Raw genomic sequence first — 22,206 nt, 5'->3', positions numbered from 1 at the left:
ATTTCGAAGACACTAGACTGTCCCCTTATATGATACTAATATTGTTATGATAGGCTAGGCAGTTATTTAAGCCTCCTTCTGCGAGGAAGTTGTTTCGCGGAAAGAGATGGCGGAGAGGGACTGGACCATGTTGATTATTCGGAATATAGAAGAGGATTATGCTCATTTATAAATACTATATAAGTACGTCTCACAAATTTCAACGCCATTCAGCGGTTATTTAGTATTGACAAGTAACAAACGAAAAACTCACATTAATAATATTATTACAGTAACGAGGCATTTCCATGAAATGCCACAGTTACAAAGGCATATAAAGATGGAGTTAACCACAATGGTAACTCCTAACAGGTACAATAACGAATACGACTCGAAAACCCGTTTCGAAGTGGATAACGTTAATGCTAATGATACTATAATAAAACTGTTTATTTAATTAGAACTGTCTTAAACATTAACCTTACAGTTGACGAAGTCTATTAAAGACGCCAAGAGTGTATAGTTATCTACTAATTGAAATGAGTATACCGATACTAACATATATCTTGATGTCAAAAGATTGATGGTAGAATTTAAAATTAGATCTCATTATTCTTCTTAAGGACAATCTTAAATGTGCAATACATAATATGTAGGTACCTAAAAAACTCAATTAAAAACAAATATATAGATATATTTTTTTAACTTTCGCATTTAGAACACATTAATACTGTACTTAATTGAGATTTTACTAAAGTATTATGGTAAATATAGTTATTTACTTCTCTAAACGCGACATTTCGGCTAGATTATAATAGCCGTTCTCTCGTTGTATTTGCTTTTAACAACCTTCCAAACAATGTGTTTACCTAAAATCTTATTAAACTTTTGTTAAATTGTAGTAAGTAGATAATTATTATTATCTATAGTTTATGTTGACGCATTTTAAGAAATGATTTTAAATTAACACATTGCACAGTATATTTTATATTTCAGTGTCATATATCAGCTCACACATAAAATACACAATCATACGGCTAAAACGATTTTAATAAAATTTTATACACCAAAGACCATTATTTTAGAATAAAATTCGCTTTTATCACAATTCAAGTTGACAGATCGATATGATATAGCTATCATAATAATAAGGGTACGAACTAAATCATTAATACCGTAATATTAAAAGTTTGACCTTTAATGGACTCAATTAGCATAGGAATTCTTATAAGAACTTGTAAGGATATAAGGCGTTTGAAGTCAGAAAATTATATCTGTTACTTCGATTGATGTACGCTTGAGTTCAAATTTAATGTTTACATATTTTGAACGGGGCTAATTTAAAATCGCTAGCGTCTTATGCCTCAACCAAAGTGTCAGAGAGGCAAATATGTGCACATATAAGGAAGGTAGCCGCCAACATATTGTACTGTGGTGATTATATCACCGTCTTGGAGCCCGGTACCCGCTGTTCAGTCGTCAGAACTACGTTTTCTGTCCGTTTTAATTACTATTTCACTGGACAACTTATCTCGAATAGTATTTATTATATAAGCATGAGCATATTAAGGCTGTGACAATTTGGTAACTCTATAATAATAATAACATAAAAACTAATAATGTGTTATACAGTACAGTACAGTAAAAGTACAAATGTATTGATGAACTGTTATGTATTAAATATTATTGTGTATCTCTTTGGAGCATCAAATGTACATCGTTGAGTTCCAATAGATATGGAAAATATCTATCATTTTAGAACAGGAAATACTAATTATTTACAAAAGTAAACCTTTTGTTATTCTAGCAACAAAAGCGGATTCTATCACCCAAATGTACTTCATTTTTACACGGTGAGTCGTCGTCGTGGTTTTTAATTCGACAAAGGTTATCTTTTATCTCACACTGAATATGAAAGGCGAAATTGTTGGATGATAGTTTGAACTAATTTTGATGTTTTTATATCAATTTCAATAATAGGTACAATTTCACCAATAAACATAGCATGCAGTTACAACATGCGCGTTTTAAATTGGCCATAAGTGGAGATCTCACGGATGTGTTATGCAAACTTTAGCCATATAGGATTATCGGCAACAAACATCACGCAGCGTCGTAATGGGGACAGGCAATAATAGTAAATAACAGAGTCAAATACATACTGGGTAGGATAATCAAGATTTGTTATAATCAAGATAATACTCACCATATAGGATAGTTTTACATTGTATTTTTATCGCTTCAATTTTGATGTATATAGCATTATTGAAAATAGAGAGATGGTAGAGTACTATTAATTTATATATTTTACGGATTTAGACTCTTATAAAATACACTCACCGTAATCTTCAATCAGGTATCTGAAAAAAAAAACTATTAGATTTTATACTGGAAATAATTACTTAATCCTTACTTATATTAATTACATGTACAAACTATATAAAACTATGTAATATAACCGGATGTGGGTAAATATACAGTATAACTATGAATACATACAAATACCAACCTAGTAAATGTTTTGCTATATAAATTAATTAGTAACAACCGTGGAGACTAGAAAAGTGCTAAATTACTATTAAAAAATAGGCGTAGTGACATACAACACCTATTTTTTATGCCGAGTAATGACTGAAATAGAAAAAGAATATACTACAATAAAAAAATTGTATCTAAAACAGTTTATAGCTTATTCTCAGACCTACTGAATATACACACAAAATTTCATAAGAACCGCAAGCCGTTTCGCTTGAGATACGTTACAAACACTGCGACTCGATATTTATATTAGAAATTCCATTCATTATAACAGAACATATAGGTACAAAACAATAATAAAAGCAATTATTAGTAAATAAACATGATTCTCAACAGGAATGGAATGTGCATTTGCATATCGTTGTAAATTAATACCAAAAAATGCTAAACTTGTAGGTAACTCTTAATAAATGTACTTTAAATTGTTTTAATCCGCAATCAATGAATAATATATGCATAAATAAAACTAATGGAGAATTAAGCTAGCCAAGATAATGTAGCAGAGAATATTTTAAAGGAATTTGTTATTCTTGGTTAGTTAAAACAAAATAAAGTCGACATCCCGTTCTTATCTACGACCGCTGTCTATGACTCCGCACCGGAATTCCATCGCGTCGTGTCTACTTTCTACTATTGTTCGGGATTATAGTAAGACAACTCTTAAAATAAAACATACAACCATACATAGAGTTCTAAAAAAATCAGTAATTGAAAAATAGGTTAAGAAGTTTCTTTTTTATGCAGATTTCGTTACCATAAATTCCATTTATAAAGGACTAAAATAAATGGAATTGATCTAATAAATAATATACGAATAATTATTTTCTCTTAATCTTGTTGTAAATGTAATATGATATGACATGTACCAATATTGTGGATCTCCAACGACATACTCGTGGGTTAACGGGATATCCAGTTTGACAAAAGTTGAAAACACATTATGTCACTCCCGCATACCAATTATGCAACAGACGTTGCAACATTTCGAACAACTGAATCTCAGTTCAAAATATTCAATTGATATACCACGATTAAATTGGACCCTTAACTACAAATTACAAACTTTACGAATCAATATCAACTTAAGAACGTCATCCATGAACGGTTTTATATATATTTTTTTAAGAATAGCATCCACTAATATCCAAGTTTCTCGCTCGTTTTCTTGTGATGAGCTTTCCGAATGAGCGGTAGATTAAAAGTTAAGCGCTTTTGCTGCTGACAAACTGCTGAACAGATAAGCGGGTTGATGATTATATTTTGTTTTTGTATAAATTTGTGTGTAAATAAATAAAAAAAAGTGCTGGAATTTAAATTTATTTCAATATATAATTTTCTATTCTATTTCATAATTATAGGAATATAAAGACATAAGGGCCACACTGAATGACTCATCATAACCAAAGTGGTAAACAGAGCTTTGTAAATTTATACGGACTACTACAAGTATTTACCGTCCTGTGATTGTAAACCAAACCGGTTAAGCTACAAAAATATTGTAACAAAACGATGTCTCCAGTGTTCTCACTTTTAAGCTATCGAACTTTCAACCCGAATTTAAATATATATTACATGTTTTTACATTCTGGTTTTATTCTAAAAATAAATAATTATAGTAACAATGACAATTGTGGGTGTTTAACTGATTAACAAAAATTGACATATAAACAAATCCCGTCAAACTGCCGATAATGTATTTGATATTACGTTCATGTTTTAATAAATTACTTATCTTACAAAAAATACAAATAAAATTCCCGTGTCACATTGTTAGTACCATACTCCTCCGAAATGGCTTAAATTATTTACGAAATTTATAGATATGCATAATTCCGTAGGTCTGAGAATCTACTACTATACTATCTATTTTTAATACCCATCAGTGACAACAGTTGCCAATCCCTAAAATTTTTTTATATAAATTGGCGTAAAAAATTACATACTTCTTCACACAATTAATTTAATTACTTTTAAATGGTAAAACAACGTTTGCCAGGGCAGGTAGTATATATATATATATATATCTATAATTTATTTGATATACCTATTGTATTTTTTTTTTCATATACTATACAATTTGACAAATCTTAATGGCGTTTTCTAATGAAAATGAGTTTGCATTCTAAACGCGATTGAATATTATGCAAGCGATAACGTTATCAGGTTACGATTATATAGGAAAACAAACTGTTTTATCACTATTGCCTGAATATTTTATGCTTAGCTGCATAGTTTTTAAATTGTGACAGTTGTGGTGCTTGGACTCTAGAGTTACATATATTAACCGGTTTCGGATTAAGGTACACTCTTGTCGATGCCGTTTTGTTTTCTTATTTTGGCGGTAAGCTTTGAAATAATCATATTAAACTCGCCGGTGTTATTGATAAAAATAATAACATTACTATTTTCGATCGCTTAAGAAATGGAGGAATTTCCCAATTCAATTGTACTTTTTGTGTCCTCTTTCTTTGTGAAACGATTCGAATGACATTTCTTTAAATAAAATAAAGCTGAAGCTTCTCATTTGTTCTCACATAAATATTATCAATATCTGACCAGTAGCTCCTCGCATTATTGCATTGAATAATTACTGACCGGTCGAATTCGATCGAAATTATCATTTCAAGCGCATAGAACTGTCATTTCATTGTCAGCTTCAAAAATGTTGCAAGAACATCCCGCCGTACCAAATGATATACCTACCTATATTGTACTATACAGGTAATGGCGGCGGTATATAGGTAGTAATTAATCATATTTATAAATAATATCAATAAGAACATTTATTACAAAACAAATAATACGAATATTCTTTTGGGTAGCAGCTGCAATCTGGCGAAATGTTTTTTTTTGTCTTTACACTATTCTCCCTTTTACTTAATTAATCGTTACTGCATATTTCAAATTAGATTAAATTATATTAGGATTTATATTAAAGACTTATATTTTTTAAGATCTCACCTTGGTATAACCACAGATAACATAACATTAAATAATCCTTCTTGAATTGAAGCTGAAAATCACGCTGGCGTTTTTGTTTTGTATCGCTAAATATATCTTAAGAGATATTACTAATTAATAATAAATAAGATAATATAATAAAAATGACATAATTAATTATGAGAAAAGTGAACAGTTCAGTATTAGACAGATTTACAGATCAGGGTATTATTATTATAGTTTTGCTAACAAAGATTTGCTATTGTAAGGAACTACATATATGTAAGTATGAACCTAATTAAAACAATAATTAAATAAATCGGTAGCTATCACTATCAAAACTCAATCTTTGTCTCAGTCTAAAAGAACCATTCGAAATTGTTTTAAATTACGCGACGAATATTAATGCAGTTTTAAGTAATAGATGGAGTGATTCTAGAGAAATAGCCGTAAAATTCAAACATTTCTAATGCATCCGTGCGAAGCCGGGACGAGTTCGTTAGTTACTATATTAGAAACACAGTCTAATCGGCAATGAATGCAGAGTTATTAAAAAAGTAAAAAGAAGTCATTATCCACGGTTATTTAATGTACACACTTTGTTCGCTTAACTTCTTATCAATCGCACTTGACACAGAACATTTCCTATTCAAAACAGTATTTCACTAATGTACCTTACATACCTTTTATAATATAAACAATTTTCTCACAAGACAAATATTATACACTTATGTGTTTTTTAGGTATATATTAAAGTTGTTTTATATATTCATTTATACAAATATTTTACCTAGCATTATTAGCTGTAATATTCCTAATAACTCAAATCAAGGAATAAATTTTTGACCTGTGGTTAATAGTAACAATAATAACTTAATATTATTTACTATAAATTATTAGTTACGCCATATGTATAGTACATTGCCATACTAGAATGCATGTACATACTGTTTTGCATGAAAGATTTGTTAAATATAAATAATAAACATTCCTTACTTATAATTATCAATAAGTAGAAAATTATCTAGTAATTAATAGTAATAGAAATACGAGACCATATTCACAATGTCCCTTATATGTAGCAATTAAACTATTTCGAATAGGAGAGGGTACCTAGATATTTTAAACACGATAAATGAATAGATGTGTGTTCGCATTACGAAGGCGAACCGTTTTATTCATAGTTATTATATTATTAGCAATGAGAAAAATAATAAACCAAAAATATTTACTAAATATATCAGTATAGTACAACAAAATTTCACTTACTGATCGTGATGAGTAAATTGCAGTGCGCGCGCGGACGTTCTCCCTGTATCACAACGACGCGTGAGTGTTGTGCTTATACTTAGTTTACTCTTTGGCTGGGCTCATGCACTCTGCGGAGCCACCATAGATAATATACTAGGAAGCCACAAACAAAATAGATCGTACAACGTATCAGACCTACAAAACTGGTGAACTAAACCTTCTTTTTGGTATACTTACTTTACTCTTTGACTAAACGTAATAAACTTTTTGAAGCTTTGTCCATTTGATTGGTTGAAGCAAAATTATGTATGACATTTAGCTTTTATTTTAGTAGAAGTTAAAGCAAACCTGTACTCTACTGTAGAAATGCTGTTTCAACGAAGACGTAAATCGTACTTCCGAATGACCTTGAACAATATTTAAATGGGACAGCAGCGCCTTCTCATCATATATTTATATAAAATCATTTCTATACTTATATTTAATATACTTACACACCTACTTAAAATATAAGTTCAAAATTTAAATTTAGTTGATTGATAATTCTCGAAACAGCATAATAAAGTTAGTACATATATATTATTTTTATATATGTAACTAACTTGATGACACATAAAATCCTAAAATGCAGTCATATTTTATTTCGGCTCACAGAGCAAGTAATCACTACGATTATACCGGCATCCAAACTTTCCATCAAATATGATCTGGTAATAACAAATATAGTATTCTGGTTTAAAATAACAATTTATAATGAAAATTAAATCGCCACGTTGTAGTATTTTTTAAAGTAAATATACTTGTAAAATAGCATAGATATCATTCGATGTTAACTTTAACGGCATAGAGTAAAATTAAACGACTGTAGTTATTCAGAATTCATTGAAGCTAACTTCACGTAAATGTTTTTAATACAACATAGAATGATGCTTTTCCCGTTTTAAAGACTATTCTTGTTTTAAAGAGTACTATTCTTCTTCTATCGTACCAATGGTCACCAAAAGTTTTTATAAAAGCTTCTAAAATGACTAATTACCATACATACTTTCATCTCCTGTTTTATTTTACTCTTTGGGTATAATTTTTACAAAATTTGAAGATCGTATTTAATTATATTTAATCAACAGCCCGAATTAAGTTTTAAACTTCAAGGTTTAAAAAGGACGATACTTTCATACGTTTCATTTCCCCTTTCAACCCCTCACAACGCCTTTTTAGCATTAAAAGTACCCAATGTCCTTTCGCAGGTTGTAGATTATATGTATACCAAATCGTTTTTGTAGTTTTGGTGTGAAAGCGAGACAGAGAGAGTTACGTTTGCAGTTATAATATCAGTAAGGATTAACTTATTATATTTATCACTACATAGTCCGTTTCGTTCTCTTATAACACTTTAAGGGTCGAACACACTGTCTATGTTTTCAATGGTCGCGCATTCGATCACTGTATGATACAAACATTAATATGTTTCTTTATATTGGTTTGAATGTTTTGTAGTGAGCATTATATCTTCGTCGTGTGGCCAGTCGTGAACATCTGGAGCATTCCACGTGTTGTATAGAACTCACCACTGTTGTACAAAAGCGGATTTCGTGACCAGTCGCTTTCCAAGAACTTTTATGTAACATATCCAAAGTACCTACCTTCAAAAACAGACAATGACTCTGACCTCAACTTACAACGCTGTCGTCCTTTGTCGTAAACATATAATCAGAAAAACATCTATCTATCTATATTTAGATCCATATAATTGCAATTGTACTGTGACTATGATAATACAATATTCAATATTGTATAAATTAAATATTATAATATGTTTGTGACCGGAAATGAAAATCTCAAAAGAGAGTCCGCTGGTTTTTTTTGTAATAGTTTTAAGAATAGATAAATCCATTGCACACCATATACAGACACATAGCATACAGGAGGTATAGAAAATATTATGCTGTTTCGAGAATTATCAATCAACTGATTGATAATTCTCGAAACAGCATAATAAAGTTAGTACATATATATTATTTTTATATATGTAACTAACTTGATGACACATAAAATCCTAAAATGCAGTCATATTTTATTTCGGCTCACAGAGCAAGTAATCACTACGATTATACCGGCATCCAAACTTTCCATCAAATATGATCTGGTAATAACAAATATAGTATTCTGGTTTAAAATAACAATTTATAATGAAAATTAAATCGCCACGTTGTAGTATTTTTTAAAGTAAATATACTTGTAAAATAGCATAGATATCATTCGATGTTAACTTTAACGGCATAGAGTAAAATTAAACGACTGTAGTTATTCAGAATTCATTGAAGCTAACTTCACGTAAATGTTTTTAATACAACATAGAATGATGCTTTTCCCGTTTTAAAGACTATTCTTGTTTTAAAGAGTACTATTCTTCTTCTATCGTACCAATGGTAACCAAAAGTTTTTATAAAAGCTTCTAAAATGACTAATTACCATACATACTTTCATCTCCTGTTTTATTTTACTCTTTGGGTATAATTTTTACAAAATTTGAAGATCGTATTTAATTATATTTAATCAACAGCCCGAATTAAGTTTTAAACTTCAAGGTTTAAAAAGGACGATACTTTCATACGTTTCATTTCCCCTTTCAACCCCTCACAACGCCTTTTTAGCATTAAAAGTACCCAATGTCCTTTCGCAGGTTGTAGATTATATGTATACCAAATCGTTTTTGTAGTTTTGGTGTGAAAGCGAGACAGAGAGAGTTACGTTTGCAGTTATAATATCAGTAAGGATTAACTTATTATATTTATCACTACATAGTCCGTTTCGTTCTCTTATAACACTTTAAGGGTCGAACACACTGTCTATGTTTTCAATGGTCGCGCATTCGATCACTGTATGATACAAACATTAATATGTTTCTTTATATTGGTTTGAATGTTTTGTAGTGAGCATTATATCTTCGTCGTGTGGCCAGTCGTGAACATCTGGAGCATTCCACGTGTTGTATAGAACTCACCACTGTTGTACAAAAGCGGATTTCGTGACCAGTCGCTTTCCAAGAACTTTTATGTAACATATCCAAAGTACCTACCTTCAAAAACAGACAATGACTCTGACCTCAACTTACAACGCTGTCGTCCTTTGTCGTAAACATATAATCAGAAAAACATCTATCTATCTATATTTAGATCCATATAATTGCAATTGTACTGTGACTATGATAATACAATATTCAATATTGTATAAATTAAATATTATAATATGTTTGTGACCGGAAATGAAAATCTCAAAAGAGAGTCCGCTGGTTTTTTTTGTAATAGTTTTAAGAATAGATAAATCCATTGCACACCATATACAGACACATAGCATACAGGAGGTATAGAAAATAAACATGAACAAATAAAAGAAATGGAAGTGACTTTATGTGCCGCAAAGGCAAAATCAAAACGACACCACCTATTATAAAAAAACTCAGTACGATTGAAAAAAATTTAGAAAATAAATATTTCACACCTCGCCTTCACCTACTGTGAAAATTCATGTAATTCTTACAGTAGTTTTTACTTCTTCATCTAAATAGTAAGGTGTAGGTAATACCAAAAAAGTCAGGCATCGTCAAGATTTTACAATTATATTATTGCTTTACATATGTAAAGATATATACATATGATTCCTCAAAACAATTAATTACAACTTATATTACATATACTAGTACTAGCTGTGCCCACGTCTAATAGTTACCATGACAAATAGAGAAAAAATATTATTTAATAATCTAATCCAAAAACATTTCATGTTAAAACTAGCAGGACATATCCTTTCTCAAGGTCTGGACTATTTGTGTACCAAATTTCATGTAAATCGGTTCAGTAGTTTTAGTGAGAAAGCGAGACAGACAGGCAGACTAACAAACAGAGATACTATTAATAACGATATATGCGAGCCATATCACGGACACAGCTAGTTATAATATAAGTTTTTGTGTCGTATACTGCTGGGAATGCTAATGGATGTGACAACAATTAATTTCATAAAAGTGAAGTCGCGGGTACCAATTAGCAGCCATAAAGGTAAGATATATTAACAACAGGACATTTATAGGTGTACATAATGTTGTGGTAGTCACTTTTTTATGAGTATCTGGTTGTGACATGTCGGCCGTCATTTGTACGTGATAGGTGGCGGGTTCGAAACCAGCAATACCGGGCAAACTATGCTATACAACTGTCCAATTGTCAGTCACAATAAAATTAACAATTTGTCTGTTTTGGTCAATTCTCAATATAAAATATGATTGTATGTCCAGATATATGAACAATCTGTGTAATGTTTTCGTAAATTCTCAATATAAATATGATTGTATGTCCAGATATATGAACAATCTGTGTAATGTTTTCGTAAATTCTCAATATAAATATGATTGTATGTCCAGATATATGAACAATCTGTGTAATGTTTTCGTAAATTCTCAATATAAATATGATTGTATGTCCAGATATATGAACAATCTGTGTAATGTTTTCGTAAATTCTCAATATAAAATATGATTGTATGTCCAGATATATGAACAATCTGTGTAATGTTTTCGTAAATTCTCAATATAAATATGATTGTATGTCCAGATATATAAACAATCTGTGTAATGTTTTCGTAAATTCTCAATATAAATATGATTGTATGTCCATATATATGAACAATCTGTGTAATGTTTTCGTAAATTCTCAATATAAATATGATTGTATGTCCAGATATATGAACAATCTGTGTAATGTTTTCGTAAATTCTCAATATAAATATAATTGTATGTCCAGATATATGAACAATCTGTGTAATGTTTTCGTAAATTCTCAATATAAATATGATTGTATGTCCAGATATATGAACAATCTGTGTAATGTTTTCGTAAATTCTCAATATAAATACTATTGTATGTCCAGATATATGAATAATCTGTGTATTTTTTTAGTAAATTCTCAATATAAATATGATTGTATGTCCAGATATATGAACAATCAGTCTAATGTTTTCATAAATTCTCAAGATAAAATATGATTGTATTCCAGATTTTCGTGACAGTTCCAGATTTTCGAAACTACAGAAAAAATCTTCCTATTTTATGTAGATTTGAGTCAAGTTCACAACTCGGTGATAAATCTACTGACGGCATTGTAACAATATTAGTAGTCAATTGAGTCCATTATGTAAATACTAGATAAACATTAGCATTATTTACTTATTCTTCACTGCACCACATAACTTCTACAAAAGGTAATCTTAATGCCGTATGACATTCTCCAGCAGCTAACCTTTAAGTATAAACAGAAAACGTTGTGGGCCAGTTATGGCGAAAAACTTACAAATGCAAATAGATAATATACCTAATGTATATTTAAGTACAAATAAATTAAATATAATTATATTATATATATACACAATATACAAAATTAATAATATACATATAGACAAATCTACTAAACCACAACAATGCAGTATTACTCATTGCGATATCTCTATCTATTATAATATTTTTTATTCTGTCTAAATAAGAACTTACTCGGTGCTCCACGAACACAAGTCTTCAAGTAAATTTTATGCACAGAAACAAGGTAAAACTTTAGTAAATATATTTATGACATACCTAATATTCTAAGACACGATCGCCTTCAGCCATTATTCACGGCACTTTAAATAAAAATAATGAAAAGTTGTAAGATTTAAAACATTCAATTCAGTGAAAGAAAGACTTTCCATTTTCTGTTAATCCGCGATGAATGATGTACGATCAGATGACGCCATATATTTTTTTCTTTACAATAACTATATTTTTGTAATATGTACCTATATAAACCATCAGTACCATGGCAGTTCGATTTTCACGTGAGCCCGTGTAAACTCACTTAAACTTATGCTCATCAAATTATCTCCACTGATGTTCCTCCGGAATGCATATAACATACAAAAACACTAAGATCTAATAAATACAATTAATCATACTCATGAATAAAATATTTGTCTTACCTACACGGAAATAGATCCTACCACCATTAGAAACTTAATCAGTGTTAAACCAAGATAATCATGGTCATCTCATATATATATACATACATATATAATATATATGATTTTTGTAAAAACCTATAATTGTCTGGCAATTGAGAATCTTTGTCGTTTTCGTTTAGTACATCACGTCAAAAGCAGACAATTGCAAGTTTTTGGAAGTTTGTCATTATATTATTTGTTAAAATTATTCGTATTTTTTATAAAATGGAAACATTAACTCGTATTACCAGCACATTCGAAAATGTAAGAAATACAATCAAAAACAAAAATTCGTCAGAGCGCCTCCAAAGCCTAAAGAAGGACATACAGAGCCTTAACACCGAACTGGTAGTATTGGGAAAGGAAAACCATGATAACTACATAAGATCCCTCGCTATGGAGGGTTACCTCTCCCTTTTATCTGCTAAGACAATACCTATATCTCTAATGGAGAAGAGAAATAACCTACAATCTGCATACGACAAAATAAAACCGTATGCTCTTAGAGACGAATGCCTTTTCATCTTACTGAGAATTCAGAATCTTTTGTGTTACTACCTAATTCAACTTGATCAGGTAACTCTTGCACGCGATCTGTTGGAGAATATGGAAGATCTTTATGACAAAATAAGCAAGTTTCAACCTGACAAGTTCCTGGATGCCGAGGACTTATTTACTACCGAACCTCTCGAAAAGATCAAACGAGTCAATCCAGAAAAGATTGATAAAGTCATTACAAACAATGTACAGATGCAAGCTTTTTTATATAATAAATTAAATTTACCTCAGAAATATACACTATACAACCATACTGCACTAAGGAGACAGTTGGAAATGAAAGAGGGGACACCTCAGGACTGGGCCCTGAGGACTGCTAGACTTGGTAACTATTTTACTTATCTCAATCAAATTGGTAATGCTCGACATCATCTCTGCGCGGGTTATCACGTATTGAGAACTTGCCATGACAACTGTAAACTGATGCCAGAGGAATTTGTGCTGAAAAAGGCAGATTTTGAAATGCATTTTTTAGAACTGAGCCATCATTGGGTTAAATATGGGTTGACTCTCTTCAAACTATCAAAGAAGAAAATATTAAACAGATATTTCACCCAAACTACATCCAGAGCAGATTTATGGAAGACTGTAGACTTGCTAGACGAGCACGTGGAAAATGTCGACAAATTTGATGATGAGAACTTAAAAGATCAAGGTGCAGAGAAGACGGGTAAAGGAGATTGTACCACGGAAAATCTATTTACTTTCCCATCTTTGGACTTGAAAGAAATGGAGACCAAGGTACCTCTAGACATAGTCTGCAGCGTAGAAGAAGCTCGAAAACTCTTCGCATTTACGCACAAGTGGTTGATGAGAGCGAAACATTATTATGATTTTGAACACCACTCTGCTCAGTATATATCATGTTCACTGCAGCTCGCTGAACTGTATGAACACTTGGCATTCTTTGAACGAAATATAGACAATCAGTACAGCATACAGAAGAGAAGAGCCGACGTGCTGGAAACTTTGAACTCTTTGCTGAAGAGCTGCGACAACGTAATGTCTGTTCAAATAGACGTGATAAGGGAGCTGTCTCAGGTACAGTTAGAGCTAATGACTCTGAACTTACAAAAATTATGGCGCGAAGAATCACAGACTAACATTTTTAACCGGGATACTGATGCTGATTCGATTATTAATTCATTAAATTCTGAATCAAATAAAACCTTAACCGAAAAAACATTGAATACATCGTGCAAGAACATGTTCCTAAGAAAAATGGAGGCGGCCACATCTATAAACGGAAAACTTTTCAGGCTGAGTGGACAACTGGGTGCGAGGACTCCTTCACAGTTGAGTCTGGGTGCTGCCTTTTTAAACAATTAGTTATTTCGGCGAGTTTGATCAACGGAGATTCTTTGCGTGATATCGATGGCTGAATTTCACTTACCTAAAGCAACTTTATAATAATATATTTTTAACCACGGACTTAACAAAACTTATATAAATTGTTTCAACTTTTTTAAAATTTACAAATAAAAATCGATACACAAATAATAGTATCACTTTACTTATAGTACGACTTGCGCTGCCACTTTTATGACTGAAGTTCCTACATGAATTTAAATATCTATGTAGTACTTGGTACAGGTGATAGAAGCATGACATTTTAGGCCTACAGAATTGCAATGCATGAGCGGTGGAATTATATCATCCTAACTCTCCACCTACGTAACTTAAATAAAATATGCTAAACAAACATTTATTAAATCATCTTCTCGTCTTAATTATTAAATTGAAATGAATATATGGATATTAATAATTATGACGAGTTGAGAATTTAAAAATTAGATATAAAATTACATTCGATTTTTGTACTAATATATATAGTATCCTGAAAATATTGTGTGCAATAGCGATTGATGACTGTCCATTCGTCAAATAATAATTTAACTAAGGTCCGATGCCACAACTGGTACCCTAGTTATACTATTTAGGGACTTTGCGACCTGTCACTTCGTATGGGGGAAAAGGGATTTTTACTAATGTGGAACCCATTGCTAGCAATGTACCACGTCAGGTTAATCTCCACGCGGCTCCCCCGGGAAACCATCATCACAAATTCCTGGTGAATTTGTCATGATGGGCTAACTGACATGACCTCATATTCATATAGCGTATAATACCGTTAGCGGAGGCGCAGGCGCAGGAATGGTGCATCCCATTCCATTATCATCAATAAAAAAAAACACTTCGCATATCCAGTTTTCGCTACATATATATCTTTGAATCTCACGAATAAATTTGATTTGTTATGAATTTCTCCGTCACTCGAGAGTCGGTAGGTTGTGCTAAAACACCACAACCCTCTTTGAGTTAAATCTAGCAGTTAGTAAACAATAAAAATGCATGAAGCAAAGACTTTGTCTTATGTAGAATCTGTAATAATGCGTATTTCTCTACTGATTGTTGCAATCGTTGTAAACCCTACACTACCTATATAAATATCAACTAAGAAAAACAATCGGGAATGGTACCGATTGTAAAAATAAAATATTTGCAAATATAATTCTCATATCATTTATTATAATAATTATAATTAGAATAAGACTAACGAATATAAACAAATATAAAATCAATATTAAATAAAAACAATGATTTACAACAATGGCGATCTCCGATTAAATAATACAATTAAACAAAATATACATTCTTATCCAGCTTAGGATGAAGTCCCATGAAGATTCTAAAATATAATGTGTATAATAATGTTAAAATATTGAATTTTTATATATAAAATATTAACACCATATAATACTGCTCTACGCCAAAACGACACAGTATCCGTGTTATTTCAATCTGTAGCAACATTAAATTCAAATCTAATCAAAATACAATAACACTTGGCAATAATACATCCAGAGATATACACATGTTAATACCCAGAAAATTCTATGAAAATTATGTAAATATATAAACACGTTGTATTAAAAACAATGAGGGTTCATATAAGAAATACAAAAATCGTTTGAGGTAGAAGGGAAGCAATGTATTTCTTATTTTTGCGTTAGCGATCGATTCGTTAGTGATAATTTCATTTGCAACTTGTTAGGCTTCAGGTTATCAATGTAATGTATACTAAAATTATAGAGAGAGTAAATAAAAAATTGTTAACAAATTTACCAGTAAGTATATTAAATATTATGAGCAAACCGTTTGCTCATAACCACGTCAGCTTTATATATGTTTAAACATAACATACCTACCTCTTTAACAGTGAAATAATAATTCCAACGTTTGTTGTTCAAATGCAGAGTTTACTTTCTTCACTTTCCACATAACACAATCCGCTCTCTCTTTCTATAATATTAGTACACATTCAAATTGTACAATTGGCACACATATATTGATCTAGTTATGATCACATATACATAATAAAATAAACTAAATATTACATAAGAATGTACAGAGATACCTAAAAGGTAAATATGTATATCAAACATTGTCACACTAAAAAAAAATATTACTAGTAATGATACAAATAGGTTATTGGAAGGACTTTTAAATTCTTTAGTCATGACGGATATAGATTTTGTTACTCATATATTGGTAGATATGTTATAGGGTATCCGGTAAACAGTATCAAATCCACCTCCGCCTATCATAAAATTAAGAAAATAAAACAATTTTCTTTAAAATAGAAATTTACAATCGCATGTAATAGTTATGTGAATAAACACTTTTTGTCCAACATAGAAATAGTAAAATACCTCATGGTATTGAAATTGTACTACATGACATATTACTACGCCGACTAGACCATTCAAAATAAATGACAACATTTATGTTTAATTAACACATTGACGGACAGTAGGACCAAGTAAGTTCAAAAATAAACAATATAAGTTTTTGTGATTTTTAGAATATTAGAAGTATAGTTTTACTTTTTCTGCCTAAATAAACTTAGTTTGGACACAATACAAGAGAAAAACAATGGCACTACTCCCTTCGCAACCACGTGCGTACTGAAGCTGCAAGTCGTGTAACAGGCAGAAAACAAAACTCAGCTTAAAAAAAAAAAATTCCAAAACATGACACTAGGCTTCTATTTGTGCCGGTATATGCACATTTGTATCACTATAGTCCAAAAGCGACCATTTTGTTTTAGACGGCTATTGCCGTCATGCCACATAGTGAACTTCGGTTGGACGGCTATTAGATGCAAGTGTCCGTCAACGTGTTCAAAACTTTTAAAATACCAAATATTCACTGCAAACAGGGTTGCCACACATAAGTAAGTAAACGAAACATGTCTATTTCATTTCAGAATTAGGATACAAAAAATAAAACGTACTCATATGACGCGATTTTGTCCGTCTATCAGTCACGGTGCTATACAAATATTTACTAATTAAATTTAAAATATTTTTGGGTTACCTTGTCACATTGAAGAGAGGTTAAAAGAAATATTTTTACTCTCTTTATATACTCTTTTTAAGTAGGATATACAATATTTTAGAACATGTTTACTAGTCCCAATAATATGAATCAGATTCATTTTAGCATTCCAAAACCATTTTTCATTTACATGTACGTAGTGACTAATGATGATCGTATATCATTATGGAAACGATTATTTTAAAACAATAATATATTACATACGTTTATGTGCTACACTATCATTGAAATTAGGATTGTCCTATCAGAATGGAGACGGGTTGCCACTCAGGTTGTACGTATAATGCTAAATAATGATTTAGTGCCAAAATCTTAACATATTAGGACAATCTTATCCACTAGGTTTTTGCCGATACAAATATTTAAAGATTATGTATAATCACAGACCACGCCCTAATGATATCACATCAGATAATGTCTAGCACCAGTCCTCTTTTTATAAAAGCCTTTTTTGTCAATACAAGTAATTAATTGAGTAATATAATTTTGGAGGAGATAAAAAAATGCTGGTGAGATGCGACCCCTCGTTCATGAGGCGAAATGTTAATTAGTTTTTTTAAAAAAAATGATGCAGTAGACCCTAAGTCTATTATTGCCAAATTCATATTTTAATAATAACGATAATCTAAGACAATCCACAGAACGCCATCTAGTGCCAAGCTAAGCAGGGTACGGGTACAGGTACGGGTATTAAGGGTAATAGACAACTAATATAAATACTTTGTTATACTAATATAAATATATACACAATGAACAATATAAATGGTCAGATTTTTTCATTGTCACGTCCACTTGTTACAAAATTTATTTATGTACATTTTTCAATAGCATCCTGACATTAGACGGTCTAGCAGTAATTGGTGAGTTGATCAAGTCGCATGTAAGGCATGCTAAATGCTGTCATTTGTTTTCATTAGCTTGTTTGTTTATATAGGTCTGGGTACTATCTATGTATATTATGTATGCAGTCACAAAAAATGTATTTAAATATATCCGTTGTTGAGCACACGCAACAAAACTCTACTAAGCTTAGTACTAAATGACGCTGTGTAAATTGTATTTGGTTATTATTTCTCAAAGTGAAATCTGTGGAATGCGTTAATTTTAAAAGAGCGATCATAAGGGTTAAATCTGATATTCCTAAAATACATCTAACCGTCTGAGATAATCACGATATCAACAATTCCCTCTTTTTTATTTACATATCTGATGTAGACTAAATCATTTTGGATAACAAATTATATTATTCTTTTAAAAGTAATGAAAATGAAATAAACATTTATAATTGATTTTTTTTTCTTATAATTAATAAATAAATTGTAATTTATAAGCAATAAGATAAAGTTCCGTAGTAAGTAACACTAATGCACAAATAAATTGAGCCACTAATTCTGTTCTAATTGTAAGATTAAACATTGCTTATTCTGAAATGTGCCTTTTAAAAAGATTCGTTTTACTATGTTCCTTGAAATAACGTTAATAATTTTAATGCACTTGTCTAAGACAGAAACTAATAAGAATAAACGAGTGAGATCACTTATTGTTGTCTGTCCATGACAAATACATACTTAGATATAATAGGCTGCTACCAAATTATTAGGATTTCATACTATACACCATAGTATTAGTTATATAATGGGGACAAAGGAATTATTAGTATTAGGAAATAGCAGTAATAGCTACTAAGTGAAATCGCGGGTACCTCTGGAAACCATCATGGTTAATTCCTGATGAATTTGTCACCAGGGATTAACTGACTAGTTTTCATATAATACTCTCCACTTGTGCGTCGCCATAGTGTATCGATAGCGCAGGCAGATGCACTATTTTATCCACACAAAAATCCATACTATCCATTACAAAAAAAAGAATATGATGAGTTGCTAGCAAAAAATATAACAGAAAAACATATTTTATTGTTCTAAATTTAAATTAATACATAAGACATATTTGCATAGCAGAAAGGATATTTTGTATGCAATTAGTGACAATTAGGTATATGATATTCCATCATTATCGTAAATATATCGAATACTATAGAAGCAATTGCAGATAATTTGGTAACACCTTAAATATTATTAGACATAGTTTACATATTGTGTGCATTAAAGTTACGTAATTTAATAGACGATAAATAAAATGGAATATATTGTTTACATTAAATTAATATAGTTAACTCGATTTATATGTATTGTATAACATCTATATGTAGTACAATATATATCTATAATAACAATAAATTACAACAAAAATGTGTAAAATACAGTTAGTTGATGTATTTTACACGACTTTTTTACAGTTCGTAGCTTAATACATGAAGTAATTGAACGAACAAAGTTTTGTATATATAAAAATACAGCATCCATAAGGCTATATATGTAAAGTAATAGATGTATATTGACTTGACATTTTTACACAACTTATAAACAATTAATATCCGATTTTACTTGGAATGGGAAATTAAAAATTAATTTATAATTGGACCATAATGAAGCAAGGTTATGTTTAATTAATAAATTATAATCCCGAAGAACAGTCGGTTTTTGTATAGTCACAAACATTCTGGGATCTAACAATGGATAAATTAATAAACAACAATTATAAAATTTTAGAATGAGAATCATTCTTAAAAGGAATGTTTCAAATAAAAGGATAATCGAATATTGTATGACGACCACAGGCATAAATTCAATAGTTATCTGAGTCCCAAACTAGGCAAAAGTGTACATATAGACAAAATCCAGGCAACGAACGGACATGAATACAAATGTTTATACCACACAAGAATAGAACCTGGGACCATCACGAAGTGATTAGTTTCTATATGATTTCTGTCATTGAGGTAGTACATAATTATGCTTGTGGTCGTATACATGACGAAGACCGAATTTAATAAGGAAGTAATTAATTGATAATAATAAAAATTATAATCACATGGAATGTGGAACAAATGAATTTACAATTGGATTCATTATATAGGTTTATTACATTTATACATTAAAAGCCTTCTTTGTCGAACACCATAATTTCAAAATAGCACTTATGATATAAAAAGCGCATAAAATCCTCCAATCATGTGTTTGTTATTTTTTTTTTTGTTACACGAAAAGCACTCTTACGGACTTTATAAAATACTTACTTATATCAAATGCAAAAATATATTATTAATATGCTCACTTTATAAATGCTTATCAAATATAATTTTCTGCATTAATCGTTACACTAGATACAATTTGTTTGTTTTTCATATTTCGATTTGCTACTGGAGGTATATTGTTCACTTTTACATACTACACATTAGTATCGAGATGTTTATGAATTACTACTTTATAAATTTGGCAAAATTGGTACAATGTATGAGACGCGTATCTGTGTACAATCATAGCGACAAAGTTTGTATGGTGGTCTGTCTTCATTGTTTTTTATTAAAACTGCATAACAAATTACGTTTTAAATTATATTTTCATTAACGTATCTATATATACTTGAAAATAACTGAGATAAAGGTAAATCCACCCCATTACATACACATACACCGATGTAACACCATGGAATAAAATACGTCACCCAAGTGCTATTTTCGCATTAATTTTCATATAAACATTATTCAAGTTTCAAGTAATATATTCTTAAATAATAATTCATGTAGTAAAGGGAAAAACAAACGAATAACACACGTGAGGTATAACTCCGTAATCATATATAATTTAATACCATATTATTAGCTAACAATATGACATTAAAATATACATAATATCTGAGCACATAGATATAGGCCACACCTACAGAACAGAATTTACGGTTTTTTACATTATTAAGTTACCGTTAGCTCGTGACCACGGCTAGTGCAACCTAGTCGAAACATCGATAGAGGTAAATACCTTTATTTGCCTTAAATTAATAATCTAATCTATATATATAAATAAAGAATATTAAACATGAAAGTTTAAAATAATCTAGAATTTACCGTTCTCTATGAATAAGATAAAAATGGGTACCCTGTACCTTTAATATCATATGATTGATAGAATTATGCAATATGGCACCATTACTTCTAAATTCCATTCTTAACGATTTGTTCACAAAATTAATAAACTGCTTATAACCACACAGTTTACAAATTATTATATATTCATTAGCGAACTTCATCAGCTAGGATTGTACACAGAGCTACGTGCGCCACGGAAGCCACTATACAGAATTACGCTATTTACAGTTTAGGTGGATCTTTAAAAACACTTTGCTAAAACACTATTATAAAATAATATTTAAGGTTTAGAGATAAGTATAAAATCTATAATAAAGAAACATGCCTATCTTAACTTACTCGTAAAAAAATATAATATATTATCAATAATATATCATATTAATAATAATAAATTATATATTATAAATATAATATTAAATATATTCTTTTTGCAAGTATGAGCAGAAAATTTTTGATTTAATTTGAGAGTTCCTTTATTATCATTCTTATACTTATCTCTAAATCTTAACTTTATTTATTTACAA

The 22,206-nt window shown here is 30.3% G+C and overlaps 1 protein-coding gene across 1 annotated transcript; it reads left to right on the top strand.

Moving 5' to 3' along the window:
* The first annotated feature begins 12,889 nt into the window (after positions 1–12,889).
* Positions 12,890–14,777, top strand: LOC131849278 (KIF-binding protein-like). The gene has a single exon (XM_059199313.1). The coding sequence runs from the start codon at positions 12,961–12,963 to the stop codon at positions 14,620–14,622; it is 1,662 nt and encodes a 553-aa protein (XP_059055296.1). The 5' UTR covers positions 12,890–12,960; the 3' UTR covers positions 14,623–14,777.
* Positions 14,778–22,206: the final 7,429 nt, after the last annotated feature.

This window comes from Achroia grisella, unplaced genomic scaffold, assembly GCF_030625045.1.
Source record: "Achroia grisella isolate CSIRO2021 unplaced genomic scaffold, CSIRO_AGI_Agris_v1 utg640, whole genome shotgun sequence".
Taxonomy (NCBI): domain Eukaryota; kingdom Metazoa; phylum Arthropoda; class Insecta; order Lepidoptera; family Pyralidae; genus Achroia; species Achroia grisella.
This window is presented reverse-complemented; position numbering and strand designations above follow the sequence as displayed.

Bases quoted from the DNA above. Each gene is read 5' to 3' on its own strand.
- LOC131849278 (XM_059199313.1), top strand. From the start codon at position 12,961: ATGGAAACATTAACTCGTATTACCAGCACATTCGAAAATGTAAGAAAT.